We start from the raw sequence: 26,691 nt of genomic DNA on the forward strand, positions 1-26,691 counted from the left end.
AAAAAAAAAAAAATAGAGCTACCATATGATCCAGCAATCCCACTGCTAGGTATATACCCAAAAGAAAGGAAATTAGTATATTAAAGAGATATCTGCACTGCCGTGTTTATTGCAGCACTATTCACAATAGCTAAGATTTGGAAACAGTGTCCATCAACAGACGAATGGGTAGAGAAACTGTAGTATGTATTCACAATGGAGTACTATTGAGCCATAAAAAAGAAAGAGATCCTGTCATTTGCAACAACATGGGTGGATTATGGAGGTCATTAGGTTAAGGGAAATATGCCGGGTGCAAAAAGACAAACTTGGCATGTTCTCACTTAACTTGTGGGAGCTAAACATTAAAACAATTGAACTCATGGAGATACAGAATAGAATGATGGTTACCAAAAACTGGTAGAGGTAGTGGGAGTGGGGAGGATGAGGGGATGGTTAATGGATAAAAAAGAAACAGGAAGAATGAATAAAACCTAATATTGGTAACAACACGGTAATTATAATCAATAATTTAATTGTACATTTAAAAATAAAAGAGTATAATTAGATTATTTGTAGCACAAAAGATAAATGCTTGAGGTGATGGATACCCCATTTACCCTGATGTGATTATTATGCATTGCATGCCTGTATCAAACTATCTCATGTAACCAATGAATATGTACAACTACCACGTACCCACCAAAATAAGAAAAAGATACTATGGTTCATATAAGTGAAAACTTAAAGAAAACTCTCATATGGAAAGAAATACTTTCTTCTCTTTATAGTTAGGGAAGTCAGTGCTTTCCTGTGAAGATACTTCTAGAGGATTTCGGTTCCTTGCGTAAAAACTATCTAAAAATCTTCTCTGTTCAGAATAGGAGAGGATCATATCTCAGACCAGTGTAACATCTACTAATTGAATATTTTAAAATCTTATATGCTTAGAAATTCAATCTTCTGTGAGTAATAGAATTCTTAAGATAAGTCAGTATTAATAAATGAAAGAGATGGTTAATGAAAAAGCCATCATTCAGAGTATATGTATAACAATATTAGAAACATGAAAGCCCAAGTATTACAAATGTTTTACACAACACAAATTGTACTTTGTCCCAAGTATTGAATCCTTAATTAATAATATTTGTCTGTATTGACATATATACAGTCTGAAAAACAATACTGGACTTATTTTGAGTGTTTAACAATATATAATAATTTGTTATACCACAATTTGGGGAAAGCTTTAAAATATATAATGATTACTCATCTAAATATCTGTTTATTTGTATTTGTTTTAGTTTATGATCGAAATAAAGAACTCTGCTGTATCTTGTATACCAACTGATTGGGTAAAGGTTGGAAGGTAGGTTTAAAATACATTTTTTTCTTACAATGAATTATAATGACATCTGTATATCTATGTGCTACTGGGCTCATAGTAGCCACGTTCTTGAAATTAAAAGCAGTTCTTTTTATTTTTATTTTTTCTTATGGAACTTTTTTTTTTTTTTTTGCGTGGGGAGATATAGTCTTGCTCTGTTGCCCAGGCTGTAGTGTAGTGGTATAATCTCAGCTCACTGCAACCTCCACCTCCCTGATTCAAGGGATTCTTGTGCCTCAGCCTCCCGAGTAGCTGGGACCACAGACGTGCACTACCACCCCTGGCTAATTTTTGTATTTTTAGTAGAGACGGGGTTTCACCCTGTTGGCCAGACTGGTCTCAAACTCCTGACCTCAGGTGATTCATCCACCTCAGCCTCCCAAAGTGCTGGGATTACAGGCGTGAGCCACTGTGCCCTGCCCTTTCTTAAGGAACTTTTAACCAAGGAGATTATTATTTTTAACTCTTTATCATTGATTTTAAAACATTTTTCAAAAGGGTATCTTATTTTTACACATTTGTTTTCTTATTTTGTAAATTACTGTTTTATTCTTATAGCACAGGGTACACATGGAAGAAAAGTTGAGGAACCTTCAATTGTAAGATTAATTTAGTTGCTTTTACTTCATGATGAATGCTATGCCTGACATTTCTTACAAGAAGCTGCAATTTCATTTTCTACCTCACCGAACTCCACATTTCTTTACTCTTAATGCTTTCCTTGGCACATAATTATTGTAATTCTTTACATCTTTTTTTTATAACCCAGATCGTGAATTGATGAAAATAAATTAATCAAAAACAAATTTAGAGAACCACAATAGGACTCTGCCTTTTCTCCTTGGTTAGACATTAATCTCCAAGAGAGGACTCATTTGAAGACAGGTATTAGGGAAGTATACACAGCTGTGAGTAGTATCCTTTGTGGAATATTTGAATATTTATTAGTACTGTCATCAATAAGTTACACAAACATGAGATGAAAATGGTACATTTGCCTAAGATGGTAGAAGAGGGACCAGTAACTGGTAATAGTGTACAGGCATTCTGTTTTAAGGATGAAGGGAAATTTTGACATAATGTGTGACTGATTAATTTATTACACATATACATATATACAAAAATATATATAATGATACATATATATAGATAGATAGATAGATTTTTTTTTAAGACGGAGTCTCTTTTTGTCACTCAGGCTGAAGTGTAGTGACGTGATCTCAGCCTATTGCAACCTCCGCCTCACGGGTTCAAGTGATTCTCCTGCCTCAGCCTTCCAAGTAGCTGGGATTACAGGCACCTGCCACCACCGCTGGCTAATTTTTTTTGTATTTTAGTAGACACGGGGTTTCACCAGGGGTGGGCCAGGCTGGTCTCGAACTCAAGTGATTCACCTGCCTTGGCCTCCCAGTAATTTATTATTTTAACTTAAAAAGAAAATGTTTATTATCCATTACCACATCATCAGATGCTGAAGGCACAGGCATGGATTTCTTCCATTCTAATACCATCTTTTTTTTTAAATGCTGCCAGAAGCTGTACTTTAGATTTGAGTATTGTTGATTCTAGGGGATGTTGTTTTCTCTTTTTGCAGACATTCTTTCCTTTATCTGCTTTTGTCCTGTATCACAGCTAATGAATGAAATATGCATTATGAAGAGAAATTACCAAAAACCATGTTAGTCTGTCTACAACAATAACCGAAATATCTCACTAAATGAGTTTTTCCAGAAGATAAAGCTTTGATAAATATGTTGGCATAGAAGTCTAGATGATACAGTTTTAAAGCAACAAGCAAGGCATAAATCAGTGACACCATCTTTCAAACGTTCAGTAATGTAAATTGAATCAACAGATAAGATAGTTTGGGAAAGGCTCATTGCAATTTATCTGTTGGGCCATAGGGTTTTCACAGAGATGGGTTAGAACATCAGGAGTCAGATTTTGAATGCAAAAGGCCCACCCCTAATCCAGCAACTTGGCAAATTAAAGTGCAACAGTGTATTACAAGAGTTGGGGAGCAAACAAAGACCAGACGCCTTGACCTTTTTTTCTTGAAGACTTATCATAATGACAGCATTAACAGCAATGGCAACCACCACCACCACCACCACCACAAAACAACTAATTTTTGTTGAATACTTATTGGCGCTCTCCTAAGTGTTATCTGTTTGATCCTGTCAACAGTAACTATGAGGTAGATATTAATATCCCCATTTCATAGATGAGGAAAGTGATATTTAGAGAAGGTCTGTTTCATTTTCCCCAAATCACATAGTTAGTAAGTAAGTAGCAGGACCAGAGCCTCGACCTGGCTTCTCTGACTGGGGACCCATGGCATCCCCTGTTGTGCTCTAGCTACTGAACGGAGAGCAGAGATGATACTTAAGCCCAGATGGGGAGCATGTGGTATTTCTTCCCATCCAGAGCCACTGTGAATCTGTACAGATCACAGTATCCTGAAGATCTCTTTCTTAATTGCCTCCTGAATTAATGCATTGCTATTCTTTGTAATGCTTTTTATTTTTCTTTTTTCTCTGAAATACTTCAGTCATACAGAAAAGCCCATAAAACAAAGAATAATATAACCTTCACCAGTGTATCTACCTCCTAGCTTTATCATACTTTCTTTTACCATATCTGCTTCTGATCTTTTTTGAAGAGCATTTTCACTTAGTATAATTTAAAGAAAAAAGCTTTTTGCCTATGAAATAAAAGTTCTAAACTCTGACTTTGCCATATGGGTATAATTTGAAATGCATTTTAAAAGGCTTCCTGAGCAAAGTCATGTTCTTTGGAATTAGTAGAGTTCAGGACCATAATTAAAGAATGTTCTTCTATTTACAGCTGTTTATTTTCAAGGTTCATCAGAGAATAATAAATAACTATTTTTATTTTCTAAAGTGATGGCATTTCAGATTTTTTACTAACCTTGATTTCCTATTTATGTTTTTTCCTGTCTTCTAGCACAAAAGCTGTGAGCCGGTTTCACTCTCCTTTTGTTGTAGAAAATTACAGACATCTGAATCAGCTCCGGGAGCAGCTAGTCCTTGACTGCAGTGCTGAATGGCTTGATTTTCTAGAGTGAGTTTACAGTGAAAAATATAATCTGACTTTTTGCTATGAGAGACAGACTGGAAAAATCTTTCCATCAAAAAGAAAATAGAGGTTACAGCTTGTGACCCACCATAAAATAGTTGAGTACATGTGTTGTCTGATTTTATTTCTTTTTTTTTTCCTTTTCCTTTTCCTTTTTTTTTTTTTTGCGACTGGGTCTTGCTCTGTCACCTAGACTGGAGTGCCATGGCACGATCTCAGCTCACTGCATCCTCCACCTCTCAGGTTCAAGCAATTCTCCGTGCCTCAGCCTCCTGAGTAGCTGGGATTACAGGCACCCACTGCTACACCCAGATAATTTTTGTGTTTTTAGTAGAGATGTGGTTTCGCCGTGTTGGCCAGGCTGATGTTGTACTCCTGACCTCAAGTAATCTGCCTGCCTCGGCCTCCCAAAGTGCTGAGATTACAGGCTTGAGCCACTGCACCCAGCCCAAAAGAAATTTTTAAAATCTACTGAAAGTTAAGATGACCACCTATACACCCTTCACCTAGGTTCATCACATGTTAGCATTTGCCACATTTGCTTTTTATCTCTCGTTTTTTTTTCCTGAAACATTTGGAAGTAAGTTTTAGACATCATAACACTTTACTCCTAAATACTTAAACCTGCATCTTTAAAAATAAGGACATTCTACTATGTAATCTTAACACCATTATTACATCTAAAAAAATTAACATTAATTTGTGAATATATTTGAATTTCTTGAATTTTTCCAATGTTGCCCTCCCTTTAGATTTTAAAATGAAAGATGTAATCAACTTTTACATGTTGCATTTGGTAATTATGTTTCTTTAGTCTATCTGAACCTAGAATTGTCTGCCATCTTTTTTGTTTTTTTACCATGGTATTTTTTGAAGACTCCTTACCATTGTCTCAAAGAATGCCTCACATTCTGATTTATTGATAGTCATATATTTATATTGTCAGTTTTAAGTCATGGTGTGCTGGCGAATGGTTGATAGCCAGCTCTTTGGAAGGGCAGTCATGTTTGTAGAGTTTGCTGGTTTCTGAAGTGTAAACACTCCCACCAGGGCTGATGTGAAGCTACCACTGAACTGGAGTTGGGAAGAGATGTGCACAGTTGATTTTCATGAGTCCATAGGAGCCAGCTCTAGGCCACCACTGGTCTGAGTACTTTATATATAAACTCATTATTTTTCATGTGACTCCTGTAAGGCTAAGTATCATACCCAACTTACAAATGAATAAAGTGAGATTCAGAAATAAGAAGTTAATCTTCTAGGGGTAAGGGTTGAAGCCCAGATTCAGCCCCATTCATCCGGCAGCCAGGTATGTGGCCTTTGCCAGCCTGCCCATGGTGAGCCCGCAGGCATCAGTCTAAATACATCTCTGTTAGTCTCTTACTTTAAAACCGTAAACAGGCCAGGCGCAGTGGCTCACACCTGTAATCCCAGCACTTTGGGAGGCCGAGGTGGGCGGATCACTTGAGGCCAAGAATTCAAGACCAGCCTGGCTAACATGGTGAAACCCTGTCTCTACTAAAAATACAAAAATTAGCTGGGTGTGGTGGCAGGTACCTGTAATCCCACCTAACTCAGTAAGCTAATGCAAGAGAATCACTTGAACCGGGGAGGCAGAGGTTGCAGTGAGCCGAGATTGCGCCTCTGCACTCCAGCCTGGGCAACAGAGCATGACTCTGTCTCAAATAAATAAATACAACCTTAAACAGTAAAAATTCAATGATGTCCTTCAGGGAGCTTTATTGTATTTCAAGTAATCAACCTGAAATGAAATGAAAAAAACAAAATCAAAGAAGACATGTGAGAATTTTTACAAGGAAGTAAGTTGGTACCAATCTTTTTGCCCTGAGGAGTCTTGAATTATAAGACCAGGAAGAGATTCCAATTTACTTAAATCTTTTGAGACTATCTTGACTCAGAATCTTGAATGTAGGGATGGAAATTTTGTCTATTCAGTTTCTTTTCTATTTCACTTTCAATTTTCTATTTTAAGGGTTTTCAGAGCCTTTGAGTCTTTCAGTTCTCCTGGCTTTTTCCTTAGTATTACCACTGAGAATGTGAAAACTGAACTAAAATTACACCTTTCAGTCTTCAAGGATTCACATTCTAGAAGGGTCCTGGGATTTGATGAGGTAATTTCCTGTTCACTCTATTCAGACCATACATAATTTCATAGATCTGGCTTCTATGCTCTGTCATTATTCCAGACTAAAGAAAGTTCAGTACTCCCAGGCTAATTATCTTGGTGTTATTCTTGATTCTTTCTTCCCTTTGGTCCCTTTGTCTGTTATCAAGTTCTTTTTTTTTTTTTTGGTCTCACTCTGCCACCCAGGCTGGAGTGCAGTGGTACTACAATCATGACTAATTGCAACCTCTACCTCCCCAGCTCAAGCAGTCCTCCCACCTCAGCCCCCTAGTAACTGGTACCACAGGCATGCACCACCACACCTGGCTAATTTTTAAGTGTTTTTGTAGAGACAGGGTTTCTCTATGTTCCCCAGCATAATCTTGAACTCCTGGGCTCAAGTGATTCGCCTGCCTCGGCCTCCCAAAGTGCTGAGATTATAGGTGCCAGCCACCATGCCCAACCTGTTATCAAATTTCTGATTGTCTTTTTCCACCTTTGAGATGTTTCTTTGATTTGTCCCTTTTTATGTTGTCTTCTAACAGCCCATTATTACCTCAAACCGTTCTTACTGTATCAGCCTTCTGACTGGGCCTTCTACTAGGTTGACCCAGGAGTTTTTATTATATTATCCCTACGCTATAATTGAGATTGCAAAGAGTGAGCTAACAGTAAATATAACATCACAGAAGCATATGATACTCTTAATTACTAAGTGAAGAAAATGATGTAAAAAAGTAAAAGTATGATACAATTTTATATGTGTATATTCACATAATGCACAGCATACAGATTCTATATTTTAAATATTATATATGCTTATTGTATTACTAATATGCTTATTGGCCATGTGTATATCTTTGGAGAAATATCTATTCCTATATACATGTGAACATATATGTGTATGTGTATATATATATATAGACTCAAAACATTAACTGATTATTTCTGGATGATGAGGTTACTGGTGATTTTAATTCCTTTCCTTTGCAAATGCAGTTGGCTCTTGATATCTATGGGTCCTGCATCCATGGATTTAACCAACTGCAGATTGAAAATATTAGAGGAATGAAAAGGATGGTAGCATCTATACTGAACACATACAGGCTTTTTTTCCGCTTGTCATTATTTCTGAAACAGTACAATATAACTGCTATTTATTTATAGCATTTACATTGTATTATGTATTGTGAGTAATCCAGAGATGATTTAAAGCCTATAGGAGTATGTACATAGGTTATATACTACTACTTTGCCATTTTATGTAAGGAATTTGAGCATATTGGATTTTAGCATCTGCAGGGGGGTCCTAGAACCAGTCTCCTATGGATACCGAGGGATGACTGAGCACGATTTCAGAGGTACCTATAATGTACCTATATTACTTTCAGAATAAGAAAAATGCATTGAAGTTTTTATCCAAAAAGAGGAATATTGGCTGAAATTTACCTAGAGCATTTTGCAGCTAGAGCCCCCACTTGAGAGCAGCATTGATTGTTATGTACACTATTTATTGAGGTGCCAGATGGTGTCACTGTGATATCATTAAAAAAGTGATTAACCTCAGTGAACCTGACGTCAGAGGATTGAATACCAGCATTACAAATGTATTTGTCACTTACTGAGGTACTAACTGTTGTGTATTAGTCATATTACTTTTGATCAAAATGTTGCCAGAAATTAAGGCTGTAGACACTGCTGTGGAGTAAATCCTCCCTTGAAACATGTCTCTTTTTTTGTTCTAGTAGATGGACTGTGTATATTCAGTAATCTTCTCAATTGCAAATTATTTAAAAGTTGAATTATAATATATAATACAAAATTGTAGAATTCATTTGCAAATAAAGTATTTTCAATTTTTATTAACTTCAGATATCATTGAGCAACACTTGATGGTAAACTTCTGTGGTCATCATAACACCATAACAGCTTTAGAACCCAAGTATCTTCATCTGCTTCTTACGGATTCAGCGATATCTTTTGGCCAGAGGTTAAATTATAGTGCCTTGACTTCATCCTTAAGTTGGTTGGTAGCATAGTGATCAAATTGCTTGTTGTTATGCTATAAACCCAGTCTATCAGATTGTTATCTGCATTGACCATTTTTCAGCTTACCATTTTTCTAAGTATGGATAATCTCCCTGAAGTTTGGCAAAGTATATCAAATGGACAAAGACCAAGAAGTCAAGGCTTCTTTAAGAGTTATGATGATGTTATAGGTTTGATAGTTTTTCATTGTATTCATGTCTTATTTATACCATTGACATCAGAAGGAACATTGTTGTTCATATCAAAATAATTACTTTATCCCTCCCTGCTTTTTTGTTGTTGTAACTGAAATGGGACCCACTAAGAGCTGTGTTAACTCATTTCCATCTTAAACATTAGATCATCAGAGACAGCTACCTTCAAGTCAAGCTGCTAAGTAGTAGCAAATTAGGTTCTTGAGGACCTGGGCAGGATCTGAGAAGGAGGGCAAGAGTGAGAAAAAAAACTGACCATTTGTTACTGCTAAAGCTTTGATGCTCATGTCCCAAGAGGCAAGGGCAGAAACAGCAAATGTGGCTGCTTTCTGGCAAAAGAGAGGGTGCCTAGATAGGAGGACCGGATGGGTCAGTAATTAGAACAAGGACAGCATACGCCACAGTACAAGAGGGCAGTGAGTGGTCAGATCTAAAGTCAGAGCCATGGCCAGGTGCAGTGGCTCATGCCTGTAATCCCGGCACTTTGGGAGGCTGAGACAGGTGGACTGCTTGAGGCCAGGAGTTCGAGACTAGCCTGGCCAACATGGGGAAACCCCGTCTCTACTAAAAGTACAAAAATTTGCTGGGCGTGGTGGTGCACGCCTATAATCCCAGCTACTCTGGAGGCTGAGGCAGGAGAATCGCTGGAATCTGGGAGGTGGAGGTTGCAGTGAGCTGAGATCGTGCCGCTACACCCCAGCCTGGGTGAAGGAGCGAGATTGCTACGTCTAAAAAAAAAAAAAAAAAAAAGGAATAAAGGAAAGAAAAACAAAGTCGAAGCCAGAGCAGGAATAACAAGGCAAAGTCAGTGAGCAGCCACTCTGGGTTTAGGGTGACTCTTAACTCTAAACACCCAGGACAGTTAGGTCAATGCAACATGTGGCATCTTCAAAACTAGGGAGCATTTTATTTTATTTTATTATTTTTTAAATTATTTTTAAATGTTTGTGGGTATATAGTAGGTGTATATATTTATGGGGTACATGAGATATTTTGATACAGGCATGCAATGTGGAATAAGCATATCACGGAGAATGGGGTATCCATCCCCTCAAGCAGTTATCCTTAGAGTTACAGACAATCCAATTACACTCCTTAAGCCATTCCAAAATATACAATTAAGTTATTGACTATAGTCATCCTATTGTGCTATCAAATAGTAGGTCTTATTCATTCTTTCTATTTTTTTTGGATCCCTTAGCCATCCCCACTTCCCTCCACATTTTAAAGTGGTGACTGAGGGCTGCCTGTCTGATGCCAGGGGCCTGTCCCTTTTGTGTTTGGGGTTTTGCACAGATTCTAACACGTTGGGAATCATATTATTTGTTTTGATGAACTTTAATTCAGTGAGAAATAGATAAGTTGTATTCATTATGTTCTGTCTAGTCAGCAAATAAGTATATAGTACACTGTGAATATATTTTTCAGTTCACAAAAAAACACAGAAATAAAGCTGGATAGTTAAAATGTTCCTAGTACCTGAAAAAAGTCATTTATGTACAATACCTTATTCTAATACTAGAAAAATGAGAAGTTACAGTTTTAAAAAGTCATAATGATTATATAGGAATAGTCCATCACTCTAGTAGTGTAATCTGGATATCTTTTTCAAGCTAGGAAGCACTCTAGAAACCTTTGGATTTCAGTACTGAACAGACTGTCTCAACATTTCTGAAACTCACACTACAATAGAGAAATGTTTTTTAAGAGAGGCATTTATTGTTCGTTTGTCGTTTTTTTTTCTCATTTTTGGATCATCTTTAAATGTCGTACAGAATATCTGAGCTACACTATTTTTTAAACGTAGAAAGTAGGCACCTTATTTCTATTTTATTTCTATGTATGCACAAAAATAAGGAAAGATGCTAGTAGGAGTCTGTAAAACTGCACTGTGAGGTAGGGTGATAGGAGGAGCTCAGTTTGAGTTTAGGCTCAATTGCTTTAGGCTAACTGCTTTTTCTCTCTGAACTTCATTTGTAAAACTTAGGTAATGACCTATCTTTATGGTTGTTGTAAAGAAAAAAAATGTAGTGGCTTCTTCATAGTCTTTGATTAGTAAATGTTTGTTTTCCTTTCAGCTTTCCTTTTGGACCTGTTTACAGTTAGTTAATTACATTTTCTCATTTTCCAATCTTTGAAGAATTTGTGACTTATCACTACCTACTTAAAGTTTTTTTTTAATCTAACAATCTCTTAATCTCTCTTGGAGGCAGAGTAGTTAGTATAACGATTTAAGCTCAGCTATATGTTTCCTGTTACTTAAAAAGATACTTTATACTGGTCATTCTTAAAAATTAAGTTTTGGGTCATTTTTGTAGTTTAATTATGTATACTTCACACATCCACAATTGATCACTACATACAGATGTCCACAATTTATACGACACTACACACATTGACATAAAATACTATGATATGAGATAATGGGATAATTTAAGAAAAAAGAAAAAAGTATTCATGTATGTTTTCCAAATAAGTTTTTCAATAAAAGCCATTTAGGCTTTTATATCAATAGGTATTATAGTTTTAAGTAGCCAAAGACTTGAGGCAATGACCATAATCTTTTAAAAAACAAATCTAAAATTTAGTTTTTATATGCATTAATAAGATAACTGAAGATAAGTGAGAAAAGTACCTTTTCCCCTTGTCTTCAATAAATATTAATTACAGTGTTTATTTTATGCCAACATTATAAACTAGATGTTATGTCTACAATGGGGTTAATCAGATGGACAATCTGTTCTCAAGAAGCTTCCAGTTTAGTGTGAGAGAAAGGTATTGAAACTGTTATTCCAGGTTTGGAGGATGCTGTGAAGAAGCACAGGGGAAGCTGATGTACATGAATATTTCATGATGTTATTGAAGCGAAATGAAAATGACTGCTATATTTATGTTATAGCTTAAGTTCAAATGTCAGGGTCAGATGAAATCTGTGATATATTCTTAATAAGTTGATATCTGTACATAGAAGCTGTTTTAAATTTATATACAAAACAAAAAGAAGCCTCAATAATTTAATTATTGTATTAAAAAGTAAATCTGTTTGGTGTAATCTCCATTTCTCTTAACTGTTGGGAATGCCTGCTAATCATCTGTACGCTTACACTAGCTGATAAAGTGATTGCTTGTTATAGAGCTGTTATAGGTCTAAGAAATCAGTTTGCTCACCTTTTCGTTGTTGCTGCTGCTTCTGTAGGAAATTCAGTGAACATTATCACTACTTGTGTAAAGCAGTGCATCACCTAGCAACTGTTGACTGCATTTTCTCCCTGGCCAAGGTCGCTAAGCAAGGAGATTACTGCAGGTAATATATTTTTCATTTTCCCCTCTATCAGTGCCTTAGATAAGATGACATTATTCGATTAATTATAGTGTCTTTATTATAAAATATTACAGTTACTGAAATGTGTTAGACTCTTGGGAAAGCTGAATGTCATACATATATAGCTTGATTTGAAAATTAAATTCATTTCTTGCTCTGTCACTGAGTACAATGAAAGCAGATGTTAAAGTTTATGTAGGTGACTTTTTTAATAAAGTTTCAGCACTCTTTTCATTTGTTAGCTTTTACTTGAACACTTATAATTATAAAAGTTTGATTAGGCAAGAAAAGACTGAGAAGAATAGGGACTGGGGGGCATTTCAGTGATCTGTTCCTTTTGTTAAGAGCCCATATTCATCCCACTATTCTTTATTGACCTCTAAACATCCCAACATGGAATATTTATTCTCTTTTTCATAAAGGATGTTAGCACAAACAAATCTAACTTTAAAATTCAGGTGGCCAGGCATGGTGGTTCACGCCTGTAATCCCAGCACTTTGGGAGGCCAAGGCAGGCGGATCACAAGATCAGAAGATCAAGACCATCCTGGCGAACATGATGAAACCCCATCTCTACTAAAAATATAAAAATTAGCTGGGCATGGTGTCACGTGCCTGTAATCCCAGCTACTTGGGAAGTTGAGGTGGGAGAATTGCTTGAACCCAGGAGGTGGAGGTTGCAGTGAGCCAAGACCATGCCACTGCATTCCAGTTTGGGCGACAGAGTGAGACTCTGTCTCAAAAAAAAAATTCAGACAAAACTTTCATACAAGTTGTATGTCTTCCAAAAGCTTGAGTTTATATATACTTAAGAAAAAGCAAGGCTGGGCGTAGTGGCTCATGCCTATAATCCCAGCATTTTGGGAGGCTGAGGCAGGAACGTCTCTTGAAACTGGGCATTTGAGACCAACCTGGGCAACATACTGAGACCCCATCACTATAAAAATTAAAAAATTAGCTGGGCGTGGTGGTGCACACCTGTAGTTCCAGCTGCTTGGGAGGCTGAGGATTGCTTTAGCTCAGAAGTTTAAGGCTACAGTGAGCCATGATAGTGCCCATGCACTCCGACCTGAGTGACAGAGCAAGACCCTGTCTCAAAAAAAAAAAAAATGTCTAAAATGAAAAGAAAATGGGAGAATGATGATGCAGAAGTGAGGAGAGAAATCACTATCACATCATCCGTTTTCTTATTGTGTTGCCTGTGTTATATCATCTTCCAAGAAGATATAAAAGAAGAGTGCAGATGCCACAGTTGGAGTCTGCTTCTAACTTTCATTGAATACGGTTGAAAATTCAGAATTTTTCATTGTTCACCCATAAAGGCAAAGAGAAAAAAATGGACAGAAGGCCTTTCATAATTATTAGGTTAATCGGATGATGAATGTGAAGAGAAAGAAACCAGTGCCCTGGATATTCATGGTGATGGTGAAATTTCATGTATCAGCAAAATCTGAGATTCTGAATGCTCAGACAATATCCTAGGTGAATTTTCTCAAACTCAAGGATTGGTGTGTGAATAATGTATTTGTAAGGGCAAAATGAACTCTGTTATTCTCGTCCAGTTAATCAGTCAATAGGAAACATTCATCATGTAATATTTGGTGACAAGAACCTGGACTATCCTGTTTTGCTGAAAGACGTGATAGTATTCTTCTATCTTTCATAATATTTATTCACTAAAATTTACTTGATACAATTTATAGGTTATAATTTATAGACAGGAGATTGAAAAAGGATATAGAAATAAAGGTACTCACTTGATTATTCTAATTGGTGTTGATAAGTCAAAAAATGAAAATATTTTGCAATTATGGAGCAAAAATGACCATCTCTTTAAGAAAATTATAAACTTTAAAATATTTCGAAAACTTCAAGTATTTGCATTTTTGTTGATACAAATGTGAAAAGAATCAGAAATAATCAGCTCTAGAACCTATTAGAAATGTATTGAAATTTGGAATTTAGTATTTATGAATGAATATGTTCCAGATGCATGCTTGACAGCTGATGAGCAATGACCTTCAGAATGTGTTACCCATTTCAGATATATATGCCTTGAAAACCAGGAGAATATGGAATAAAACTTTTTGAGATTTGCTGTGTTTAAATTCGTATTAAAATCTGTCATGAGGTTGATTTTTTTTTACTATCCCCTTATTCTCATTTCTGTAGAATTATTTGTGAAATGACTTCAAAGGAATATATTATATCCAGATAGTAAATGGTGAAATCTATTTTTTGTGTATGTCCTGGGGGTTAAAATAAACTATTGAATTTTTTAAATTACAGAATGATATATTACAGTATGACTTTTTTAAGAAATCACAACCAGTATGATGCATACATAAACATAAATGCACAGAAGAAGGTTGGAAAAGGTAGACAGCAAGCTGGTCTCAGTAGTAACATCTGGGAAGGAGAGCTGAGAGTAAGGCAGGGCTCAGAGGGTCTTGAATACACAGCTAAAGCTGTAGATAAAACAGATATAGAGGTCTTTAAAAAACTTAAAGAACAACAAGGCCAAAATATGATTCTTGTATCCAAGTAAAAGATACAAAAGGCCATAGAAAGATGTTTTAATGAAACAGCGTATGAAAATTTTAGGTCATTTCGTTTCCAAGTCCAACACATAGTTTAAGAATTACATCTAGAAATAATTTTATGTGATTTGCTTTATTATATTCAGTAGCAATAATCTGAACTGTTATCTTTACTAGTGAAAATATTGGTTTGATCTCAGACAATAATAGAAAAATGAAAAATAAAGCCCAGCATGGAGACATGCACCTATAGTCCCAGCCTCCTGAAGAGGCTGAGGCAAGAGGATCACTTGAGCCCAGGAGCTTGAGGCTGTAGTGTGCTATAATTGTGTCTATGAATAGTCACTGCACTCCAGCCTGGGCAGTACAGTGAGACCCTATCTCTTAAAAAAAAAAGAAAAAAGAAAAACAAGATCTCGTAAAGGTAAACTACAAGGGTGAAGCCATTTATAAGACTCTTCTAAAGTATGTGCTTCGTTGCACAATTAATAATAATAAATATTTTCCCAATTTTTATTTTATAGTTCAAATTTAACTTTTATACTCAAGGTTTTATTCTGGACATATGTTCTTAAAATCTATGTTTAAAGTTTTGTTTTCTGTCATACAAACAGTACTGAAATTTTTCATGCTGTCTTAGAGTTTTTTTTTTTTTTTTTAAGGCTATTTCCATGCCTAGTAAGTTGAAACATACTTCTTTTTGCAGACCAACTGTACAAGAAGAAAGAAAAATCATAATAAAAAATGGAAGGCACCCTGTGATTGATGTATTGCTGGGAGAACAGGATCAATATGTTCCCAATAGTACAGATTTATCAGTAAGTACCATATAATACAAAACAATAAGTCGACGTAACATCCCAAACTTTTAAATACGAAAGAAACATTTTTATAATTAAAAGTTACTGAAATTTCAACTTTGGCTTTAAATGGGCTAAGCCTGGACATAGTTTTATATTTACCATGAAATGTGGAATTGGTACTATTTCCAATGAAAGATTATCAATAGGTTTAGTAACTAAAAGTTTAGTTCTAATTAGTTATCCTAGGTAACCCAATAAAAATACTTTACATTTGTAAATACCCAATATGCAAATAGAGTTGGAATAATACCATAGTTTTGCAAATTCATGTTAGCATGTAGTGTTCCATCCTTTGTACTGTGATTATTTTCAGATGTTCTGTGGAAGAATCAGAGATGCCTTTGCAGATTCCAGTGATGAGAATTTTCATTATAGGGGCTGTATTTCTCTTACATAACACGAATGATCCTGAATACTTAATTTATTTAACACATACTTACTGAGTGCCTGTGTCTCAGGTAATAAAGCGAGTATTAGGAACAGAGATTGGTAAGCAAGACAGAACTCTTCCCTGCCCTCACAGAGCTTGTTGTATAGCAGAGAAGACAGGCTAGTGTAATACAGCTTAGTGCATGGCATGTTGGAGGAGACCAGGATGGCCTGGGGATAGGTGGCAGGTTGACCTAACCCAAGGGCGGGGAAGCACTGAGGAATGTTCCCCAGGGATGAGATACCAACTGAAGAATGAGTCAGTGCAATCCATGGTATTGTTAGGGGAGTATTCCAGGTAGAAGAACCAGCATGGCAGTTGTTGGAAGTGAAGCATAGCAGGATGAATTCAAGGAACTGAAAGACGATGAGTGAGGTTGGAGTGCAGAGTGTAAAGAAAGAAGTGTTCAGAGATAAGGAAGAGGCCAGTTTACTTATATGAAGAAATTTACATTTTTCCCCCTAAAAGATTAAGAATACTAGCAAGAGAGTGATAGAAGATGGGGAAAAATAGTGAAGTGGTGGCAGGGTGTGTGAGTTCCATTGTCAAAGCTAAATAGAGCTGGGCACTGAAGTGGTAAGGATTGACCTTATTCAATAATACTCCTGCAGTAGGGAAGAGTCCGGTGTGAATTGAATTTGACTTCATTTTGGCATAGATGACTGGGTGTTTTAAAGGGAGTATGAGGGAACAGGAAAAGGAAATGAGCTGGGGGAGGAGAGCGAGTGAGGTGTGGTTATGTGAAACCCATGTGGGTTTACTAATTGTTTGCTAATACCACATTTCAAAGAGTCAGCTCTCTGGTCCCTAGAGTCAGCTCTCTGGTCCTTAAAAAGACAATTTTGGGTGATAGATTTACATCCCGAAGGGGCAGAAAAAGTCTTTATAATTGCAAGCTTTCTAAGGTAACTGTTCTAAGAAGGGCTTCAGCATCTGGCTGCCTGTCACCAAATTTTGGCTGGGATGGTGAATCTTGGCAGCACCAAGCTTTCTCAGGCAGGTACTTTTAGTGGGGCTGGGGTCATCCTAAGGATGCAGCCTTGAGCTGTTAGAAACTATGCTAGTGGGCTTGCTTCTAAGTAGGGAGGGTGGACAAAATCATTTTTACTCAAAGTCTGTAGGTTTTTATAGGTCAGAGTTGAGAACTAGTCCAGAATAGGGCTCAGAGAAACCTGATGAGAATTTGGTCAAGGACATGGGGTAAAATGGGATGGTGATGGGTCAAAAAATTAATATGTAGGGAGTAGTTATGTGAGAGAGAAGGTATCAGAGAATAAAATGCCTGACTTTCTGATATCAGATGTGGTGTTCTTCTAGGTGATGGCAAGATCCTATGTATGGCTATAGAAGGTGGGTAGCAGAAGGGAGAAGGTCTTTGGAGATGAAGAGATCAAGGAACAGAGTTTGGGAAAAAGTTGTCCATGTGAATGTTGAAATCTAAGATAACAGCAAGATTAGCCATAGAGGACAACAAGGATCCAGGTGTCCGAGATTTCAAGGAATGGTGATTGGGAATTGTGAAGTTTATAGATGGCTTAGATTGAGGACAGACAGTGGTAAAGCCCTAAGGAAGCAAAGAAGAACTTCTGAACCCTGAACCCTGAGGTATATGGTCCATGGTTGGATGTGGCAGAAAAAGGTCAGCCCCCAAATGAGGGAGCTGCAGGGGAATAACAAACAGCCAGCCAGGTTTCATTTTAGTGTATGAAGGAAATGTTAAGCAAGGTAGTTAGAAACAGAAGTACTAAGGAACTTTTCTGAGGACAGTGAAAAATTGAGATGTAGGGGAGTGTTTGGAATGTAGGTCAGAGAAAGCTCAGAATAGTAGTGAGCTGGGACTGTAACAGAGTATTCTACCTCAGGCTGTGAGCAAGGGTGGCAGAGATGTGTGGCATTGTGCATTTGGCTGGCCATGAGAGGCGGATGTGAAAGGAAATACTTTGAATGACATCTAGTTTAATATTGCATTTTCATATCGTAACAAGACTTGTTGGTAGTATATAATGCATGTCTTAGTCTGTTCAGCTGCTGTAACAAAATATCATAGACTGAGTAGCTCATAAATAACAGAAATTTATTTCTCAGAGTTCTAGAGACTGGAAAGTCCAAGATCAAGGTACCAGCAGATCAGTTTCTGATGAGGGCCTGTTTCCTGGTTCCTAGATGGCACCTCACATGGTGGAATGGGTAAAGGGTCTCTTACCCATGTACTCACACAGTGGAAGGGGTAAGGGGTCTTTCTCAGGCCCTCATGAACTTACCATCTCCTGAAGGCCCCATCTTCTAATACCATTGTCTTGCAGATTAGGATTTCAACATACGAATTTGGGAGAGACACAAATATTCATACCATAGCAACCTAAGACCCAGTGTCTATAAACCTGTTCATATGTATTAGGAAATTTTTATATTTATTAATCAAACAAGTTAATAAGTACCAATCTTTTTACTGTTTTTAAAAAGAAGACTATGTCTTTGGGAGGCCTAGGCGGGAGGATCAGTTGAGGTCGGGAGGTCGAGACCAGCCTGGCCAACATGGCGAAACCCTGTCTCTACTAAACATATAAAAATTAGCTGGGCATGGTGGCGCCTCCCTGTAATTCCAGCTACTCGGGAGGCTGAGGCAGGAGAATTGCTTGAACCTGGGAGGCCACTGCACTCTAGCCCGAGCAACAGAGTGAGACTGTCTCAAAAAAAAAAAAGACTATGTCAACATAAGAATTTTTTTTCAGTTCTCATAATACCAGTAGGATATAGCTTTTCTTGAGAAAGTAATGTAAGTTAAATATAAATAAAGCAACTAAATATTAGGACTATAAGTCTCTTAAAATAATTTCCTATTACTGTTTCCATGCCCATCTACTTGACCCCAAGAATATTACCCCAAGAAATTGACTTCTTTCTTTCATTTTTTCTTTCCTTTTTCATTCTTTTCTTTTAAAAACTTTGTTACACTTTAATAAAACAAGATTTGAAGAACTAAAATAGCCTTCTGTCTAATTACAATAATGTTTTAAAGAACATTGAACTCTTATATTTAAATCTTTACAAAATAAATGGAGTAATTTTTTTTTCCAAGCAGGCACCTCAGAATATTCCAGAATATTCGTTTCTATTACATATGCTTTTTCTAACTTGAGTAGGAGTTGATATAGAACTGTTGCTATGGTGAAGTGCATTCTATTTTTCAGGGTAAAAATTTATATATAGGGATAGTGTTGAGAAAGAACTTACGTAAAATTCAATTTAAAATATTTTATGAATGTTAATTATAAAATATACCCTGAAAATAATTTCAAAGTTAAATGACGTTGTTTTTGATAATCACGGGGTTTTAAGAACTGGTGTTTTGTAAATGTAATTAAGAGTATACTTTTCTGTATTCTGTATTACGTGAACTTATTATAGTGCCTCTGAATAAGCCAACTTTCTGCCCGCTTTTCCTCTCCCAGTTTTAAGAATACTTTTTAAAACCCTCTTTCTTTTTTTCCTCTTCCTTGATTCACTGTATAATCCAAGCATTTATACATGTGGTCACCACTGGAGCTTCCTCCTCCACTCTGCCCACCTCCATGGATTCTCTACTCTGCAGCCACAAGGCTTCTGGAACCTGCCATGCCACTCTCCCTTTTGAATTCATGCTTCACACTCCAGCCAGATTGGAGTTCATGCCGTTCCCAAGTCACTGTGCCTCTGGGACTTGGCAGATGGTGTTCCTCTGCCTAGAATGTCATCTTTCCCCACCCCAACTACTCCCGCCTCACACACTCCCACATCCACCCACCAATCACCCACCCCACTCCCCCGCTCTGGTTTGTTCAAGTCTTGCCTTGGATGTCAGCTTTTGCACTCAGCCTTCCTTTGCCCAGCTGGGATGGGTAGCCCTCTCACATACCCTTGCCACTCTATTTCTCCACATCTCAGTACTTATTCCACCAAATTATGATCATTCTTTTTTTTTGTCTGCCTTTCCCAGTGGACTGTAAGCATGAAGCAAACAGGGACTGTACTCTGTCACCTATGTGTAATCCCTGGATCAGTCACAGTTCTCTGGCACATAGCTGGCACCTAATCAGATTGATTAAATCAGTAAGGATTAGCTGGAAGCCTTTAGCAGTCTCCAAGTCTGACTTGAAATTTTTGCCTTTTATTTTCTACACAAAATGTTATTTTTCAGGATATTATATGGGGATTTCCCCAATTTACAGAATAATTTTACTGTCAAACTAAAAGGGAAATTTGGGATCTTTTAGTGTAACCACCTCTTCATACTTCTGAGTAAACTATGGTTCAGAAAGGGGAAATGATCTGCCGGAAGTTACTCAGGATGCGTCGTCTTGAACTGTTTCCCAAAACATAAACATATTTTAAGGCAAGCCAGTGCTTTCCAACCTTTTTCACTTTGCATCATATAGAAAACGATAGTATTTTAATGGAACACCGGATTAAAAGGAGAAGGAAGAGGTTGCTCAGAGGCCAAGGAGGCTGGCCCAGGGACTGTGGCTGCCCCAGCCCCACTCGCCACCTGTAGGTTAAGGGGTCAGTGTCTTTGCACCCTGTCACCTTGTGAGGCAGCCCAGGACTGCTGCTTAGGGAATACCCAGCATACCCACTACAATCTCAGCTCTGCCAGGATTGTTTGTTTGCTAAACCAAATGACTGTTTTTTTAGTGGATGGATTTTCAACAGCAGTTAAAGTTGGGGTTTTCAGTTCATTTGTAAGGTTTTTGTTTCTAGTATAAATAATATAAATTTCAACTGATGGAGGGGAGGGGAGAGAGTGGTTGACAGCTTCTCAGTTTGTTAGGTGGGAAGAAAATGAGTCAAACATGCAGAACAGGAAGATTCCCAGGAAGCGCTTGAACCCTGTAACTCTCTGGCCCAAGCGGAATTCACCACCCAGGTGTTTTATTGCTGGGACAGGGTAGACACTGAGATGCTAGTCACAGTCCCTTCTTGTGAGATCAAGATGGGCCTGGGGTGCTTCAATCGTTAGCTCCGCATGTGGTATGGAATGGGTGCTCATGCGTTTGTTACATGAACAAGTGCTTGAAGCTGGTAAAGATGAGGACAGACTTCCCAATTCCTTCCCTTATCTCAGCACAAATAATGTCTAGCTGGCCCAGAAATACTTGCTTTGGCTGTATAAAAGTTTAAAAAACTAGTTACAGTAATATTCATAAGCTGTTGGCAATTTGTGGCTAATTACCAAGCAGAACAGTAATAATGTATACCATAAAATATGTCTGAGCTTTAAGCTTGATTTAATTCCATGGCTAAATTACATTCTCATAGATTATGCTGTAAAGGTGTTTTTTACATAGCATGATCTTTGAATCATGGGCCCATGGATTAAAATTCTGGGAAATATTAATGTCAATTGAATATTGTTTTCCTGTCAGCCCTTTCCTCTGGTTCTTCTCTCTCCTGCTTCTGAAATAATGGATAGAGAAGAACGTTTGTCTGATAAAGTGTTCTGACCTGCACTGCTGTCTGTGCTCACAATGGCCTTCCCCTCTCTTCTTACCTCTTACCTGTCTGCATTGATTGGACTCACACTCTTCCTGCAGGACCCAACAAAACACTGCCTCTTCCTGAGAGCCTTCACCAGCCTCTGGCCAGAAAAAATCCCTTTCTTTGTGAGCGCTTTCTTTGCTCTGGTTTTAAAGTTCTCACGTACTACTTTTGGTACACAGGTGTAGTGGGAAGGCGGCTCACAGTGGTAGGAGATTTAAATTCAAATCCTGCTCTGCTCTCGTTTCACTGTCATTTTGGATAGACTGTGATACTCGCTGGGTCTTGGTTTCCTCATTTATAAAAGGAGGTGAGTGAGCTGGGTCACAGCCAGCCCTCACACCCAGGGGAATGTAAATTGGGCAGGATCCAGGTGTTGGAGGGATTTAAGTCCTGACTTTGGCATCTCAACATGCAGCTGGTGCTACTCTCCAACCTCATTTCCCCTCTTTTTGTTTCTAGTTCACCTTGGGTTAAAAGTGCAAAGATTTGGCTGAGAGCTTGTCTGGAGGAGTATTTTACCATAACCTGCTGTTAATTGATATTTTCGAGGAATAAAACACTTTGAAACTACCAAACTTTTTCCAGCAGTCTGTAGCTCTTATAAAAATAGTCCTCCTGTAATTCTTCTTTAAAGGCAGTTGTCAATATTTATACCTGTCAAGGAAGATAGCACCTTTTTTTTTTTTTTTTTTTTTTTTTTTTTTTTTTTACGGAAAATTAGCTTTTCAGGTCTTGGAAATTAACATGTGACAATTTTATTTTTATTTTTTTTCTGCTGTACATCTCCTGACTTTAGGGATATTATGACTGTCCATCATTCTAGTGTACTCAATGATGAACACACGGAGCTAAAGTATGTCTTCTCCTATTTAGTAGTGACTGATTCTCTGTCATTTGGCAAGCGTCCCCATTGAGACAGGTCAGAGGATGAACTTCCCTTAACATTCCAGTTCTGCGACTTAGTTGTTTTACATTGCTCGGCAAGATATTTAGCTTCTCTAGGCCTGTTTCCTCGCCTGTATAATGAGGGAATCCAGTAATATTAGTATCACCCTGTGATGCTGTTTTAAGAACTAAATAAGGTGATACATATAAAATCATTAGCACAGTGCCTGGCACTTGTTATCTGTGATTTTCTTATGATACCTTGAAGTTTGCCTTTTATTTTTAGATCTTCTCTTCCCCCACAGAAGTTGACATTCTATGTGGAAGTTGCTTAGTTATCACAAGTTTAGACTCACTGTTTAGATACTGGATAAACAATACTAAGATCTTCTTGACTGATGATATTCAGAGAGATACTGCCAATACTAAAGTGAGCACTTAAAATAATGTACTTCTAGTCTCTCCATAGGTTCGCCAAGGCAGTCCTCTCTAGTTGTTATCCAGAAACATAGTCCCTTCAGCGCGATACTTCAGCTTATGTTTGCTGTCATTCCCAGTGGGCTCCAGAGTAGGTGGAGAGGTGGTTATTGCCAACTTTCGGATTCTGGCTATTTGGTTAGAACACTCACTCGTACTAACTGGTCTTGCAGATAGATTTTATGTGTCTTTTATATCTGAGAACCCTTGATGTATGCTGCCTCAAATACACACGATCCTTGCTAAAAGAGAGATTAACACATTAGATGAGTGAAATTTCTTGACCATTTCCTTACTTATTGTGTCATCTTGAGAACCGTGGAAACACGGGAGTCATATGTTCCTGATAGATTTTTATAGAGAATGCAAATGATTGTTTTTGACATGTAAACATGGTGGAAATCTCCGCTGTAATGCCTTTCGTGTATTACATTCATTTCTTTGATCTATTTATTGGGTGCCTTCTTTGTGCCAAGCCTTGTTCTAGGCAATGGGGATGAACTAGAAGACACGGTTCCTGCTCTCATGAGAACTTACTTTCTAGCAGTGAGATTGATAATAAACAAGCAAGAAAATTCAGGTAGTTTCAGAGAAGGTTAAAACAAAATAAAATGGGCTGAAGTGATAGAGAATGACAGAGCAGAAGGGCTTATGTAGACTGGGTGGCCAAGGAATGTGTGTCCTGGGAGTTGATGTTTGAGTGTAGACCTGTAGAAAGGCCTCAAGGCAGGAACGAGCATGTTGTATTCTGGCAGGTGGAAGGAGAGCAGAAATCAAGTCTGGCTAGCACCAAGTGAACATGGTGGAGGGTAGTAGAATAGGTCAGAGGCAGACATGGCCTTTAGACTATGACCTTTAGACAGAAGTGCTCTGAGGATCTGGATGAGGGCTTTTAGCAAAAGACAAGTTCTGTTTTACTTTTTATGACAGTCACTCTGGCTGCCCTATGGAGAGTGGATTGTGGGCAGAGGAGAAGCAGGAAGACCCAGTAGGAGCCACTGCAGTCAACTGTCAGGGCAGTGGCAGTGGGCACAGAGGCAGGCGGTTTTATGCACCTAGAAGACCTCCTGATTCTTCAGTCTCGTGTCTTTTTTCCCGCTGGTGTTTACTAGAGGGCCTGGTGTACAACTTTATCTCCCACTGGTGGTCTCTTAGGGCTTACTAGGAAAGCCACCATGTATTTGAGTTTAGTGGATCGAACACATTTAGCTCCTAAAGCCTTGAAGTTAGTTCTTCTTTGACATCCTCAAATCCTGGGGTGAGGAAATGGGGCTGGAAAAAAATCTGTCTCCACAACAGTATCCCCAAGTCTGACCAGGTTCATCATGCACCACTTTTCCCAGGTACTTCATGCAAACGATTTCCACAACTTCTCATCTTTCAAACAAATCTGGGACAGAGCTCTGGTGCCAATGTAATTCCTGCTCTTTCATTCCACCCAGGGCTACATATTCAAGCAATGTACCTGAATTTAGGGTAAGAGATCATTTAATTCAGCTCCCTGATTTTAGAGGGGAGGAAACTGAAGCCTAGAGAGGTGCATTGACTTGCCCAAATTCCATACTAGAAACCACCTTTCTTGACTTGTGAGCCAATTCTTTATTCATATTTATACTTTTATTTTCACACTGTCATTTTCTTGCTTATCAAGTCTCTCATAGAAATTGACACCACAGTGAAAATTTTTGTATAATACTTGACATAGTATGCATTCAATGAACAAATGGTTGTTAGTACTCTCATTGCTGTAGAATCCATTTACAAGTAAGTGTTAGATTGAGTTTCGAAATACAAAGAAAGGGAGGAAATTGCTCCTTAATTCCAAAGACAGCCACTGTTAACATTTTGGAATATTTCCTTTGTCTTTCTTTGCAATTTTTTTTAAAAATAGCCATTTTTTATATAAAAAATTTTTATATTCCGCTTTTTTAGTTAATATTATAACATGAATATTTTCCTATATTCTTAAAAAGTCTTAAGATAATTTTTAATGGCTTCGTGGTTTTCAACAGTATGGATATACCATAATTGCCTTAAAAGTTTCACTGTTTTTCCTACTCTTTGCTGTCATGAATAATCCTGCCATGGTACCTCATGGAATTGATTCTTAAAAAAAAATAAATAAATAAAAATTGGGACCACATAGTAGGTGTATATATTTATGGGTAACATGAGATGTTTTGATACAGACACAGAATGTGTAATGTTACCCTCACATGAGGGCAGCTGGGATATCCATCACCTCAGGCATTTATCCTTTATGTTACAGACAATCCAGTTATACTCTTTTAGTTATTTTTAAATGTACAATAAATTTTGTTGACTATAGTAACTATGTTGTCCTATCACATACTAGATCTTACTCATTGTATGTAACTATATGTTTGTACCCAAGGACTATTCACCCTCTTCACCACCTACCACCCTTCCCAGGCTCTGGTAACCATCCTTCTACTCTTTATCTCCATGAGTTCAATTGTTTTAATTCGTGGCCGGCTTATTTCACTTAACATAATATCCTCCAGTTCCATCCATGCTGTTGCAAATGACAGGATCTTATTCTTTTTTATGGCCGAATAGTACTCCATTGTGTATATGTACCACATTTTCCTTATCTATTCATCTGTTGATGGACACTTAGTTTACTTCCAAATCTTGGCTATCGTGAATAGTGCTGCAGTAAACATGGCAATGCAGATATCTCTTCGATATACTGATTTCCTTTCTTTTGGGCATATATATACCTAGCAGTGGAACTGCTGGATCATATGGTAGTTCTATTTTTGGTTTTCTGAGGACCTTTAACCCTTATCTGTAATGGTTGTACTAACTTACATTCCTACCAATAGTGTACAAGAGTTACCTTTTCTCCACATCCTCGTCAGCATTTGTTATCACATATCTTTTGAATATGTCATTTAACTGGGGTGAGATGGGTAGTTTCAATTTGCATTTCTCTGACGATCCATCATGTTGCACCTGTTCATATGCCTGTTTGTTATTTGTATGTCTTCGTTTGATCTTTTGCCCATTTAAAAATTTTTTTTTAGCTTTTTTCCTGTTGAGTTCTTTGAGCTCCTTGTATAGTCTGGTTAGCCTTCCTTTATCAGATGGATGGTTTGCAAATATTTTCTCTCATTTTGTGGGTTGTCTCTTCACTTTGTTGATTGTTTCTTTAGCTGTGCAGATTTTTATTTAATAACTTGATGTGATCCCATTTGTCCATTTTTGCTTTGGTTGCCTGTGTTTGTGGGATATTCCTCAAGAAGTTATTGCCCAGACAAGTGTTCTGGAGATTTTCCCCAATGTTTTCTTGTAGTAGTTTCATAATTTGAGGTTTTAGATTTAAGTTTCTAATCCATTTTGATTTGATTTTTTTACGTGGTGAGAGGTAGGAGTCCAGTTTCATTCTTCTTTATATGGGGGTATTGAAGAGACTGTTTTTTCACCAGCATATGTTCTTGGCACCTTTGTCAAAAATGAGTGCACTGTAGGTGTGTGAATTTCTTTCTGGGTTCTCTATTTTGTTCCATTGGTCTGTGTGTCTGTTTTTATGCCAGTACCATGCAGTTTTGGTTACTGTAGCTCTGTAGTATAACTTGAAGTCAGATAATGTGATTCCACCAGTTTTGTTATTTTTGCTTAAGATGGCTTTGGCTATTCAGATCCTTTTGTGTTTCCATATAAATTTTAGGATTTTTTTTCTATTTCTGTGAAGAGTGTCATTGGTCTTTTAATAGGGATTGCATTGAATCTGTAGATTGCTTTAGGTAGTATGGACACTTAAACAATATTTATTCTTCCAGTCCATGCATGTGGAATAT

The 26,691-nt window shown here is 37.5% G+C and overlaps 1 protein-coding gene across 1 annotated transcript in view; it reads left to right on the forward strand.

Annotated features, from left to right (window-relative positions):
- The window catches only part of MSH3 (mutS homolog 3), a 228,733-nt gene that overhangs the window by 123,436 nt on the left and 78,606 nt on the right, over window positions 1-26,691 (forward strand). Inside the window, exons 16-19 of the mRNA XM_011934338.1 lie at window positions 1,284-1,348; window positions 4,334-4,450; window positions 12,030-12,137; window positions 15,402-15,513. Coding sequence (XP_011789728.1) covers window positions 1,284-1,348; window positions 4,334-4,450; window positions 12,030-12,137; window positions 15,402-15,513 — 402 coding nt within the window. The remainder of the gene's footprint in view (window positions 1-1,283; window positions 1,349-4,333; window positions 4,451-12,029; window positions 12,138-15,401; window positions 15,514-26,691) is intronic.

This window comes from Colobus angolensis, unplaced genomic scaffold (genome assembly GCF_000951035.1).
Source record: "Colobus angolensis palliatus isolate OR3802 unplaced genomic scaffold, Cang.pa_1.0 Scaffold134, whole genome shotgun sequence".
NCBI classification, from domain to species: domain Eukaryota; kingdom Metazoa; phylum Chordata; class Mammalia; order Primates; family Cercopithecidae; genus Colobus; species Colobus angolensis.